A 14242-nucleotide genomic window follows, 5' to 3' on the forward strand; every position below is an offset into this window, starting at 1 on the left:
ATGGCTACAGCAGCCAGATGGGCTGCTTTGAGTGTCTCTGAAACTGAGGACCTCCCGGGATTTTCACACACAACATGCGGTGAGCCACAGATCTTTGGGCAGCAGTGCCTAGCTGATGACAGGTCAGCGGAGACGGGCAGGACAGGGTCGAGCTGACAGAGAGACTACGGGAAGGTAAACAACCTCTCTTAACAACCTCAGTGAGCAGGAAAGCCTCTCCCAGTGCACACGGTGATGGGCTACAGTAGCAGAAGACTACAACTGGTTCCACTCCTGTCAGCCCGGAACAGGAATCTAAGGCTGGAGTGGACACGGGCTCCCCGACGTTGGACAGCAGAAGATGGCAAAACATTGGCTGCCTGACTAAGCCTCACTTTCAGCTTCAATGTGCAGATGGTGGGGTGACTGTCTGGTATCGGCAGCATGAATCCATGGTTCCTGTCTGCTGTGTGTCAACAGTTACAGCCGATGACGTTGGGCACTAAACACAGACGGAGCAGCGTCTGAACGCTCATCTCCTCACTGTTGCCCTTTTATGGTCCACACGTCTTCTGATGGCCTGGATTCGTGACCATTACGATGAGATCGGCGATCATCTGTGATCTTCTAACCTGTCCTCATTTCACAACTCGGTGCCTTCAGACTAGGACTCTCTCCTTTATTAACCCATGCAAATCTCACCACACTCCACGGGGTCCAGACCCGGGGCACATGAGGAATATAGCTCCTAACTTTTATTACTGCCTACATTTCTGAATGAAATGGCAAAGTAAGACTGAGACAATGCTAGCGCTGAGTACATACACAGGTAACAAATGCAGGAAGAGTTTGCCCTTTACCCACTGGAGATACAGACTACAGATACTAGCTGAACTGGCTTCGTGGACTATATATAGAATGCAATAAAGTGAGCAGCACTGGTTATAAGCTGGACCACCCAAGGAGAACAGGTCTCCTGTTGAGACTTGGTCATCCCAAGGTTTATTCTGTAATCCTGCACTGGCCTGCCTTGGATCCAAACATTTGTAAAGCTGCTTTGTGACAAAATGTGTTATGAAAAAAAGCATATAAATAAATTTGACACTTTTATAACCAGAGGAGGAAAGACAAGATGAATGAGATTAAGATGGAGGAGAAGATGGAGAATAATAAAAATATTTATTTGTATAGCACCTTTCATACATACATCCAACTCAAAGTGCTTTACAGAATAAATAAAATAAAACATTAAAAAGAAAGACAAGAAGGAGGAGGAGGAGGAGAAGGAGGATGAGGAGGAGGAAGAGAAGGAGGATGAGGAGGAGGAGGGCAGGGTTTGCTAATTATTAGTCTCCTTTACAGTCAAACCAAAATAGCTGCTACCATGCTACTTGGGGAACAGATGTCAAGTTACAGAGTTGTCATGACAACCTGTTACTTTGCACCGCATCAGTGTATCACCATCAAAGCACAAGTGTGCACGCACTTTCACCCGAAGGCATTCACGCACGCAATTCCTCTAAAGTCCTCCCCTCCACGCCGGGCCCCGAACGCAGTGAAGGGTAATTCAATAACACGTCTGGAGAGACTCTGAGGGATGGCCACACTGATGACTGAACGTGTGTTAACTTTAACTCAGTCTAATCAGGCTGGCGGATGAATTAACGGCAGTGTGATTAGCATAGAGCTGCATCAGGCGTTCATTAATAAATCATTAAACCTTCTTGCAAGACAAGCAAGACAAAGCGTCCAGTCCATTTTGCAGAGAGAGTCAGCAGCTCACAGGACTGAACCGTGACTTCATGGCTACAGTACATTATAGGTCACGGGCTCTGACTCACCCAGCACTACAACTTTGATCTGCCTTGTCACTGTACTGACTGCTCTGATTATTTTAGACAGAGAAACACAACACGATTCCCTACTGGACCCTCACAGAGAAGATACGAGCAAATAACTTTTTTTGTTCAGTTTCATAAACAGGGTTAGTTTGACTCCATCAGTGGATCTGGAGGAGACTGGGTGGAGCGCGGACGCGAGCGGGCCCGTCTGGGCCCATCCGGGTCCGTCCGGGCCGCCCACGGCTCGGTGCCGCAGCCTCAGTGTACCGGCTCCCGTGTCCCTGATGGAGGAGAGAGGCAGGCAGCACCAGGGGCCGGGCCACTGATCACACGCCTCCCGGAGGCTGGCCGCAGGAAGTGAGAGCGGCCCCTCGTCTCGCCGCTCCAACAGGAGAGTTGCGGGGGGATTGCATCACCGGATCAAAGGCACGAGTGCTTTAAGAGCACAGTGCAAACTCTTCAAGCTGTCTAAACCTGCTAAGGACACGCTGCAGCGTGGAGCACGGCGGCCATATGTAATGCTACTAAAGTCAAAAGCTCAAAAAGACCTAAATATTACTATATTACCTAAATATTACTATCTCGGACATCACAACAATCAGGAAAGGAAACGGAAGACAGAAAAAGTAGTCTGAATCTTTCAACAGCGTCATGACAGAAGGAAAAATGGAAATAATTAAAAGCCAAATGAAGCTTCTTTAAGCACAGTTATGCTGTCCTGACTCGAGTCCCCCACCCTACACACGAGAGAGCATCACCGTCATTCCGATGTGACATGGCATTCAGACAGTTACGGCCAGGCCCGGCCCAAGGTTTTGATGGGTCACAATAATTAACAGAGAAAGTTCAGAGAAACCACAATTCTGTATTGGCTACAATTCCACACTAGCATGCTAATTAGTGTGCTACTGAGACTACATTCCAACCGGTTGAATTTCATACTGGTATGATGAATAAATTAAACCCATCCATCCATACATACCAAATTCTTGCTAAAGAGAAAGCTTTGGATGAGTGGAAGCTTTAATTATGGGGACAGCGTCATGATGACCAGGACAGCGTCATGATGACCAGGACAGCGCCAGAGGGGCCAACAGTGAGGACAAGTGCAGGGGCTGCTGGGTAACTGCTCCTGGGTGCTGGTGTGTGTGGTGAAGGCGGTGCTGGTGTGTGGTGAAGGCGGTGCTGGTGTGTGGTGAAGGCGGTGCTGGTGTGTGTGGTGAAGGTGGTGCTGGTGTGTGGTGAAGGCGGTGCTGGTGTGTGGTGAAGGCGGTGCTGGTGTGTGTGGTGAAGGCGGTGCTGGTGTGTGTGGTGAAGGCGGTGCTGGTGTGTGGTGAAGGCGGTGCTGGTGTGTGGTGAAGGCGGTGCTGGTGTGTGGTGAAGGCGGTGCTGGTGTGTGTGGTGAAGGCGGTGCTGGTGTGTGGTGAAGGCGGTGCTGGTGTGTGGTGAAGGCGGTGCTGGTGTGTGGTGAAGGCGGTGCTGGTGTGTGTGGTGAAGGCGGTGCTGGTGTGTGTGGTGAAGGCGGTGCTGGTGTTATGGCACACCTGCGCGGCGGAGAGCCGTCTGAGCAGCGGCAGGCAGGTGTTTTGTGGAGCGAGGCTGCTCTCTCGGGGAGGAGCCTCACAATGCTAGCAGCTGACAAATCCTTCTGACACTTCCTCGCCACCTTGTCTGGATCCATTAGCCAGTCAGGCTGGGGAGAACAGCGCAGAATAGAGGGGCGTATGGGATGGAGAGAGGAGAGGAGAGGAGAGGAGGGGTGGCAACACTTCTCACTTTCTACCCATTACAGATACTGTGGAGGACAGGCACACTGATGATGACATATACACCCCCCCACTTTTGGCACAGGAATCCATGAAACTATACAGACCCACATGAAACATGAAACGGTATAAAATCCATAAAATTACATTAAAATATTTTGAGGTTGGCATCAGAAATCTCAACAAGACCAGGAATCTGTATCGTAAACACAGATGTACACATCCTGAAGGCTCTTATCAAACAGCTTTAATAGAAATCTGACGTCACGTGCACGCCCAAGCACCGGCTGATCCCATTGGCTGGGGCAGTGGAGCTGCCCCCCCCCCCACCTGCCCACTCCACAGTTGACTCCTGTGAAGGAGTGTGTGTTGACTCTATTCTCCTCACCGCTCACCGCCCCGCAGCATGCTGACAGCGCCTGTCACGCTGTAATCAGACGACCCCCTTACACCGTCACCCCAGCAACAACAAACACAGTCCTGGTGCTTCCCGTCGGACCCAGAAATCAGGGCACTATGGCAACCACTAATAGTCACTGGAGCCATCTTGTGCATCCACACTGGAGCTCAGATGGATAAGCTGAAGACAGAGGTTCTCTGTGTTCTCACCGCCAGTGTTCAACGGGTGTGTACAACATACTGAATGAGTGTGTGTGTGTGTGTGTGTGTGTGTGTGTGTGTGTGTGTGTGTGTGTGTGTGTGTGTGTCACGACGTGATTGAGACCAAACTAAAGCTCGAAGTGAATGATTTAATTGCTCAAAGGTCAGAGTCCTCATTTCACAACTCGGCGCCTTTAAAGCTCAGAAATATGAAGATCAAGTGGACCTAATCACTATCCACAGTCTATGGCTTAATGCGTTATGAAACCGCTGTTCAACACCGACTCGTGTGGAAATGTAAATAGCGGCAAAAGAAAGTGGCAGAGGTTTTTTCTTCATTAACCTAACGACCCTAATCCACAGGTCCATCTTATAGCCGGGTGAGCGAATGCTGAAGGAACTCATTCAATAGCAGGTCAGGCTGATGGTTAAGGATGACCTCTCTGGGGGGGGAGAGGATGACCTCTCTGGGGGGAGAGGGCCACATGGAGTCATCTTCCTAAAACCCCAGGATACCATCGTCAGCTCAAGGATCCTTGGATCACAGGGGAAGGGGTCATGCCATTAGCTGACCTTCCTCATCTTCCTCTCAGAGGGGACCCGAGAGAGCCTCCAGTGACAGCAACGGCTATTGATCAAAGATCATTAGCTAATCCGTGTTGCCGTGCTGCCATGGATTTAAGACCTATCAGTTTAGTAGCTAATCATGGGAAAGACACAGTGCTGGGAGGAGAGATCGTTCCGGAAAGGCCCACATGGTCACTCCACACTCTGTAGTCTCCCACTAATGCAGGGTCACTGGGTTGCTTTCATAAGCTTTAATAAGCTTAGGCCAGACATGAAGTGTTTGCTTTCCTCTGAGTCTCAGGCAGAAAAACAGTTTGCATAGAAGGAGGTCAAGCTAAATGATCGTGGAGCAACTTGTAGAGACCAAAAAAAAGGCCAACATGTGGCATCAATCAAATGCTCCCACGGATTAGCAATCCACAGTCATCATCAAATGCTCGCAAGCCCGAACCAGGTCAGAAAGGTCCCACAGTGACTTAATGGATCTGGGAAAAGAGAACGGGCCAAGGACTTACAGAACAATACAATACAATACAATACAATACAATATTATTATTCCTCCAGGGAAATTAACCCAATCTCTACATGCAGAACAGACAAAAAGCAGAATGACCTTACTTGAGTTCTTGAGTTTTGAAATACGTAAATTAATCTATTTTTTTCAGCTACATATTTAACAGGGACTTTTTTATATGATGTTTGCTTTTTTAACCTATAAAAAACCTATTAAAAAAATCAGTCAGCATAATGGGCAGTCAGTAGGCATTCTTCACATTGGGTATAGTGGAAATCTCTGGAAGAATGTGATTCAACCGCCCTTTCCACAAGCATTAGCATGAGGCTAGTGTTGTATTGGGAGGTGGTGTTTCACACTACATGCACACTATCCATCACCTCCTGTGCACTTTTACACATGAGGAAACTGAATGAGTTCCATGAATTCACACACCCAGAGTCCCCACACACCCAGCAAAAGACATGTCAGTCAGTGGAACTGTCTCTTCGTTTCTGCATCACAGCCTGTCATTGTCCCCCCATGTCTTTCTACCCGCCTATTTAACACACGCACGCACGGACACACACCCACACACACACCCCTACACCCTTCTCTCTCTCTGTCAGTAAAACAGGTAGCTGTCATGCTCCAAACCCTGCGTCAGACTGCGATACTCGGGCGGGCCCAGGAGCGTGGGAGCGTGGGAGGTCACACTGCCATCCCCCTCCTCATTTGCCGCTCCCCTGAGCACCGGCTGCCGACTCCGCCCTGCCCCCCCCACCTCCCCACAGGGAGGCGACATCCCAGCATGCCCTCCTCTCCGCCATGGCCCCTCCACCTCTACCCCTTAACTGTTTTTCCTGCTCCCTTTCTTTGAAACAGAGCCACTCTGCTGAACAGCAGGGCCAGGAGCCGCTAGCAGGCCCCTCAATTTGCGACACAGTGTGGCATCCTGTGTCAGGTCGGACTTTTCAATTAGAGCGGAGCTGCGGGTGGAGCCTGCAACTGCACTAATGCCTCCGCCCGCGGAGCGGAGCATGGTGACGGAGGAGACACATGGGCTCCCTCTCCTCTCACCGACGCAGAGCTGACAGTTACACGCTTACCCACACACTACCTACACTCTTACCCATACACACCATCTACACACCAGGGCATATGGAATGAGCAAGGGAGCGTGAAAAAAAGGCAGAAAATCTATCTAGTGCAAAAACTCTATCTGCCTTGTTGCTAAAGTACAGCATAGGGAAGCCATAGCTGACACTGTCATAGACTGATGTAGAGTGGGCAGACATTTATAGGAATCATCTGTGTGTGTGTGTGTGTGTGTGTGTGTGTGTGTGTGTGTGTGTGTGTGTGTGTATGCACGCACATGTAGGCTTCATACACAGTGACACTTCGCAGACAGCAACCCATCCTTTTGACAGTGGTCCAACACCTGCGCCCATCAATCTGACCAGGCAGCACTGTGGCCAATCAATGAGCTGGCACAGTGTAACTGGATTAATGACTCCGCCCCTCCATCACTCTGACTGGCTTCCCCCAGGAGCCGCACTGCTACAGCGTTTCCCCCCTTATCTCAAACCAGGTGCCAACACATCAGACTCAGCTCCAACCTTCCGATCAATACCGAGCAAGTTCAGACAGCTCAAACAACCATCAGTAAGGAGCTATTAGTGACATCTTTCACAGCCATTAGCGTGTGTGTGTATGCCTTATACTCCACCGTGTGTGACCAACATCGGCGTGTATGACCAGCTCAAGTATGAGTCGGTGCTTTCTTACAGCCAGGGCGACACCGGCAGATCCCTCCAGTAAGAGTCGTGCGAGGCAGGTGGGCTTCACGACGTCATACCCATGTTTATCGGAAATCGTGAAATCATGAAAAGCGCCTTTTCAACCGCCCTTCCATTATGGCCTACAAAGCACTTGCAGCTCTGAGCGGCAATTTCACAATGTCTATTACAATCTAATGGCCTGCTTAATCCAGCTAACAATGCTGCCGCATTTTCCCCCCCAAGCTTTTCCCTATGCATTTCTCTATAGGACCCAAGATTGAGAATAAACGCTGAAGTTAAGGAGGCTTCCGGCTTGCCGTAGCCAGGCTGTCAACACGTTCCTCGCTCCCCTCAAAGTCACAGGTTGCAAAGTGGAGCACAATGGCTTTTTTTGGTGTTGAATGTGAATGTGGATAATCTTTTTTCTATTTTAGACTTGGAGACATTTCACTTTTCAAATCGACAGTTCTGAAGGCCATTACTCTTTTAATCTAAACTTCTAAACTAGGGAAAAGCTCTGTGAAAGAAGTGAATTATTCTGGTTTAAAGTTCTCAGAGTATCTTTACATTCTAAATGAAAAAAGCACATTAATTTCACAGCAATGCTTAAAAGCAGAGTGTGAAACAGTATTGCTTGGTACAATCACCAAGTGTGCCAATAAGTGTTATATGAAAAAAAAAATTGATTTTGATTTCTGCTGCTTCTATGTATTCTGCTTTTCAGAATAGACAGAACTAACAATCAAATTTGACAACAGGTCATTTGAAAATCATATTCAAGTGTTTGACAATATAAATTACATTTTACCAGCCTATCTAATCTGTTATCACAATGGTTAACTCTTTAGAAATGGTATCGGTGATAAACTATATCATATCGGTCAGGCCCTAAGTATGCCATGGTGTTCTGTTTGTTGACCAGACAAGAGGGTCCTTTCCATCATCTAATCTAGAGATTCGATAGCAGGCCACTATGATGCTAACCTTGCAGGTCCTCATTTTTGAGTGACAGGTGATATACTTGGCAGATCCTCTCAAATGAGTCGTGTCTGCTGTAGGCTCTGGTTCTGACGTGATTCACTACACGTTACGCTCCAGGCCTCACCTTGGCCGTGTTCTCCGAGCCTTTCAGACGTGTGCCATACATCACGGCGCCACCAGCCCTTCCGGCAAAACGTGAGGTCACGTGTCATCTACAGTCTCATTTAGAATGGCAGAAATGGCCCGTGTAATAAGATGGCATCATTCATATCAGTGCGCTAACTTTTGATACGCATTTACCAAACACAGCTAACCTGACAAACAGGACGCTGTTGTCAAACAGGACGCTGTTGTCAAACAGGACGCGGGCTTGCTGAAGCGTGAAAAGGCAGATCTGGAAATGAACGCGCTGTCACAGAAAAATCTGACGATTTGTCAGGCGTGACGATACCGATGGCCCCATTTTTCCCCGTGCCAAACTTTCAGCAACTTTTCCACGTCCCTCATTTGTCCCGTGTCTTCAGAGAGCTGGAGGAGCGGAGACACCCTGCACTTCTACAGCTCCTCCGTACCAGAGATATTTACAGCCACGGAGCGCTTCTGAAAGGCTGCGGCAGGGCCTGTCGGGGGAAAACAACTGTGGCAAGTGGGACAGGATGAAAAAGCACGAGAGGTGTGTGTGTGTGTGTGTGTGTGTGTGTGTGCATGCATGACAGAGAGAGACAGAGGGAGGGGGGGAGAGAGAGAGAGAGAGAGAGAGATGGGGTCAAAGAGAGAGCTACAGAGAGACACTGTGAGAATGTGGAGTGGTGTAGTGCATATACTGATGTAGAAGCACATGACTCCAACAGCAGCACCTCCCAGCAGTCAGCACACAGGGCTGGACGTGAAGGATGGAGGAGATGTGGAAGGATGAGGAGAAAAGAAAACAACAGAGAGGAGAGGAGGTGGGAGGTGGGAGGAGAGGAGGTGGGAGGTGGGAGGAGAGGAGGTGGGACGTGGGAGGTGGGAGGTGGGAGGAGAGGAGGTGGGAGGAGAGGAGGTGGGAGGTGGGAGGAGAGGAGGTGGGAGGTGGGAGGAGAGGAGGTGGGAGGTGGGAGGAGAGGAGGTGGGAGGTGGGAGGAGAGGAGGTGGGATGTGGGACGTGGGAGGTGGGAGGAGAGGAGGTGGGAGGTGGGAGGTGGGAGGAGAGGAGGTAGGAGGTGGGAGGAGGTGGGAGGAGAGGAGGTGGGAGGTGGGAGGAGAGGAGGTGGGAGGTGGGAGGAGAGGAGGTGGGAGGTGGGAGGTGACCCCAGAGAGGCTCGGAGGGTGTGCTGTTCAACGCTGCAGCCACATGGCAGGAAGATCGATAGAGAATTGGCAGGAATGGCAGCAAAGAGATTGAACTGCCGATTCCAATTGTGCGAAGGGAGGAAAAAGTGACGTTGAGTTTGAAGGGAAATGCCTGGGTGACATCTTGCTGGATCAGACCCTGGATCAGACCCATGTGGGATCAGACCCAAGGGAACGGCAAAGTGCAAATGACATCAGGCCTTAATTACAGAGGCACACATGCATGGAGGGATAGTTCACCCTGATCCCTCGTGTGTTCTGGGCTCCTTAGGCCATGGATTACATATGTGTGTTACAAGGAGCGTACTGCAGTGTGTGGATCACAGTCTGCATAAAAGTGTGCGTGAAAGCACGTGTGTGTGTGTGTGTGTGTGTGTTATTGCTCACTCATTATTCTGCCTACGACGGTGGGCCGGGGGGTGGTAGGGTCATCCAGGTGCCCCACACCTCCGGGATAAAGGGAATGGGAGATTCGGCGTTCCAGCCCTGGGTGGTGGTGGTCCAGCAGCTCCTGATCTGGGTGGGGGTGGCCCAGCAGCTCCTGGTCTGGGTGGGGGTGGTCCAGCAGCTCCTGGTCTGGGTGGGGGTGGTCCAGCAGAACCTCGGAACTTGAGGGGCTCCCTGGAGGGTCCTGCACCAGAAACATACAGTGACACAGTGTGTTAGGGACTGGATTTGAAATCCATATTAGGAAATTAAAAACTGCATTGCTACATGATCTGACTGGAGTATGCCTTATAATGTATTAAAACAAACAGGTAAACCCTTAGTGTATAGTGTTAAAGAATTTCTTCGAATACTCCAACCAAAATTATTCATATTTTTGGATTACATGTCAAGATTCATTAAAACACCCACAGAAAGCTCATCTGGAACATCTGTAATGGGTCAGAATGCTCACAAAAAATAAAAATAAATAAATCGTTAGAGACTTATCTGCATATTGTACCTTACCATAATAAAAGATCAAAACTTTGACAACAATTAACAACAACCTTGTCCTATTTTAATGGTCACAATACTAAAGTAAAACTTCTTGAACAAGGGTATACACAAACAAAGGCACACGCACTCACACACACACGCAGGTAAACACATGATGGCAGGAGGGATGATGTAAGACATTAAAGAAAGGAAAAGCAGCCGAATGAAGAGCTGGAGCAAGGCCTGAGTAAACGAACACAGAGCAAACAGCACATACACTGCAGTTACACACGTCTGGACGCAGCAGACAAAGACGCACAGCAGTAAAACAGTGAACAGACTCTGGGCACGACGTGATGGTGAGAAGACACGCCCAGCACTGGACAAGTGCTCCTTACATCGGAGGGACAAACAGTGCAGGCAAACAAGGCCCCAGTGCCAGCACTCGATAATCAGGTGATTGGGAGTGAGTTAGGTGTGTGTGTGTGTGTGTGTGTGTGTGTGTGTGTGTGTGTGTGTGTGTGTGTGTGTCCAGTAGGCATGTCCTTTGCACCTAGTCACTGATACCCACACACACACACACACACACACACACACACACACACACACACACACACACACACACACACAAAAATAGTTTGTTTGGGTACCGTAAAAAACCTACCAGCATTTACTACATATCATTTAGCTTTGAAATAATGGCTGCTAAACAAATCACAGTACACATTCATTCTGGCTGAAATCATTTGAATGAGGTAGTAAATGACCTCGATTTGACCTTAGTATTGTGTTCTACAGGGAGGATCATGTTCTCTTCCCTTGTGAATGTTTGGTGGTGGATGCAGAGGGCAACATCAGGACCTCCTCAGAGGAGCTGACTGAGCTCTGTTGCTACGGAGGTCAGAGGAGGTCATGGGAGGTCAGGGGAGGCGAGTGTAAAGACAAAATAGCACTTTAGCCAACAGTCACAACTATCGTTATTCTGTCTTATTAAAAGAGAATTATATTAGGATAAAATATATTAGTTGTAATCTATATTATATTACATCTGGAGCTGTGAAGAACAGAAAAATGTCAATGTTCTTCAGTGTCAAGTAACTTACGTTACACACGTTATCATTTCCTCATGGTAAAGTTTCCAGTTTCCTCCACTTAGAGAAGCGGCGTTTTCTAGGCCGCCCTGGAGCTCCTCAGCTCAAACACACTTTACGAGGGCTCCCTGCTGTCAGCACACCTGACTCAACTCATCTGGTAATTAAGCAGCCCTTCACGAGGCTCAGAGGCAGCGTCAGAGATGAGAAAATCCTGGAATGGAGCAGCCCAGTGAACACCGTAGTGTGAGAGAGCACGGTGGGGCACACCATCACCTCCTCTTACTACAACACGGAGAAAAAATGCTCGCCAAATGCGTTTCATCCTGTTTGCAGCTAATGCAAGAGGGGAGAAGTGAACAGAACTGCCTGCATTGACGTTTAATGTCCCTTGTGTGGGAAGACCTGGGAAATTATCACCTCACGGTGGCCTGCTCTCATTGGCTGGTTAAGGTCAGTAGAAGCCTCCTGCACTAGCAGGTCAGTGTAGGAGTGTTGAGTCCTCCCGGACAAGAAGAGGCAGGAACAGAGTTCTTGAAATGTCCCGCACGCCAGGCCTGCTCTGCTCCGCGGGGCAGGAAGCTCTCTGTCTGCAGGACATGCACGCTCCACCCTCTCCCTCCACCTCCCCACACAACACCACTTAGCCTAAACGTGAGCCGGCACCACCCCGTGAGCGAAGCTCCGGGAAGGCAGAGGTGGAGGTGGTGCATGGAGAAACAGAAGGAGCGGAGAAAGTAGGAAGCCCCCCCCCCCCCCCCCCCCCCCAGCACTGGCAGCTGCAGCTACGGGACTCTGGCCTGTTTAATATAGATGAGCTGCGTAATGAAGTCTGGAGTTGAGGACTTATCTAGGCAGGCTTGATAAGGAAGTCATGCAGGCGTCGCACTGACGGGGTCGACGCAATTACAACGAGTCCCGCTGGAGACGTCCTTCCCGTAAACCCGCCACGCTACCACGCCACCATCCCACCACGCCACCACGCCACCACGCTGGCGCGAACGCCACAGCCTTCCACCCTGAAACGGGGATTTGTTTTACGAGCCGTTCGTTCTGCGTTTTAATCTGTTGGCGAACGGAGAACGGGATCTGATAAAATATTAGCTTTTAGGACTGGGAAGGGACAGGTCTCACGGAGACGAAGAGATGGAGACGTGGAGTGCGTTTGCGGGAATGAGAATGTGAGAAAGTGCATACTCCACACGAGGACGGGGGGGGGGGGACCTGGCTGATAGTGCTGGTGGGAGGATCTGAACACTGAAGTGCAAGGAAGTAAAGGCAGTGAGGAAAATGTTTTACTGGATTATTACAAGCCCATTTACCCCATACCAATCGTAATCACCACTAATCTACTCCTCTCTCAGACTGGATTAACAAAGCGGATTAAGATATGACATGTAGACAGTTCATTACATCGTGCCATTTCTGACATTTTACGCAGAATGTTGTCGTTCACTTTGAGGCTAGTTCACTTTGGGAATGGGGCTTACGGTCGATTATGATCCATAGGGCAATTTTTTCAAAGTGCTGATATGACATAAAGCAATAATAATCTAGTAATAGGGTGAATTTTATGAATATTGCTGCTAAGAAAAAGGTGCCATTACCCACACACCAGCACACAAACCTACACACACACACACACACACAAGTATGGGCATGAGCACGAGCATGAGCAGAGGGTCCATGTCATAACACCTCCCAACACACAGACCTGCACATGTATGCACAAGACCATGCAGACATACATGCTGCACATACATATACACACACGCCGACACATGCATGCAAACACACCCATACACTGATACACAAACCTGCACATGCCTGCACGACAGCATGAAGATGTACACACCCCCCCAACACAGACACACACCCCAACACAGACACACACCCACCAACACACATTCACGCCAATACAAAAACCTGCAACTGTATGCACACAGGCTGTAAGCTGTCACACTGGCCCAGAGCTAGGAACATTCCTACAGAGGCCCAGCCAATGTCATTATCCAGCCCCCTCTCCCTCCCTCCCTCCCTCCCTCCCTCCCTCTCTCCCTCCCTCTCTCCCTTTTACATGTTCACTAGCACATCCTGCTGCTGGTGACTATATAACTGATACAAGGTGCTCCGTGTAGCTCACCACTGGACTCCAAGAGGGATGGTTGAGCCCGAATAACACACTGGGGCTCGCAGTGCACATCTCAGTCTACATTTCACACTAAACCCAAGACGTTTTTTGAATAAAATGACTATCTCTGGTGTTTCTGGAGGAGCCCATTGTAAGATATGAGTTACTGTAAGTGCACATTAGCAGGGGTTCAGTACTGAGCCCCCTGACCGGATCATTCTGAGATGTGAGTGAAATAAATTGAGGGGGGACTGGGCAGGAGGTCCACACAGGCGTCCAGACGAGTGCCGGTGTCCCCACACTCTGTCCCCTCCCATTACAACCAAAAAAACCCTCCCATGATTCCCCTTTCAGCACCTACTCATTTTTTATGACTCACATCCGTGACATCAGTGGGATCAATGTGCGCTGATCTGGGATGATCTAATGGACGTTAAATGGGGCAGGACCTTGAGGTCAGATGGGAAGACCTGTCCTCCGTGGCCTCATTCAGCAGGCGTCTCTGCAGGCCCCGCCCTGCTCTGCATCCACACAGCCAGTCTGGTTCAATACTAATAAAGCCCTAGTTTACTGGTTATTCCGACTGACAGTGCTCTCAAGATGCCATTGATCCCAGCGTTCGTTTCCCCGCGGGACGGCCCCGTGTGGACGCCACGCTGGACCGCCCGGTTTCCTCCAGCACGTCAACTCTCATGATCATCAGGAGGGTTCCATCTCATCAACGACAGACACGGGCCTGGCTGGCCATCCTCTCAC

At 49.6% G+C, this 14242-nt stretch overlaps 1 protein-coding gene across 1 annotated transcript in view; it reads right to left on the reverse strand.

The window, feature by feature from the left end:
* The window catches only part of LOC143504333 (partitioning defective 3 homolog), a gene marked incomplete at its 3' end in the record, with an annotated part of 110530 nt that overhangs the window by 18113 nt on the left and 78175 nt on the right, over positions 1-14242 (reverse strand). The window contains exon 15 of the mRNA XM_076995880.1: positions 9728-9971. Coding sequence (XP_076851995.1) covers positions 9728-9971 — 244 coding nt within the window. The remainder of the gene's footprint in view (positions 1-9727; positions 9972-14242) is intronic.

Source organism: Brachyhypopomus gauderio, unplaced genomic scaffold (genome assembly GCF_052324685.1).
Source record: "Brachyhypopomus gauderio isolate BG-103 unplaced genomic scaffold, BGAUD_0.2 sc262, whole genome shotgun sequence".
Lineage (NCBI taxonomy): Eukaryota > Metazoa > Chordata > Actinopteri > Gymnotiformes > Hypopomidae > Brachyhypopomus > Brachyhypopomus gauderio.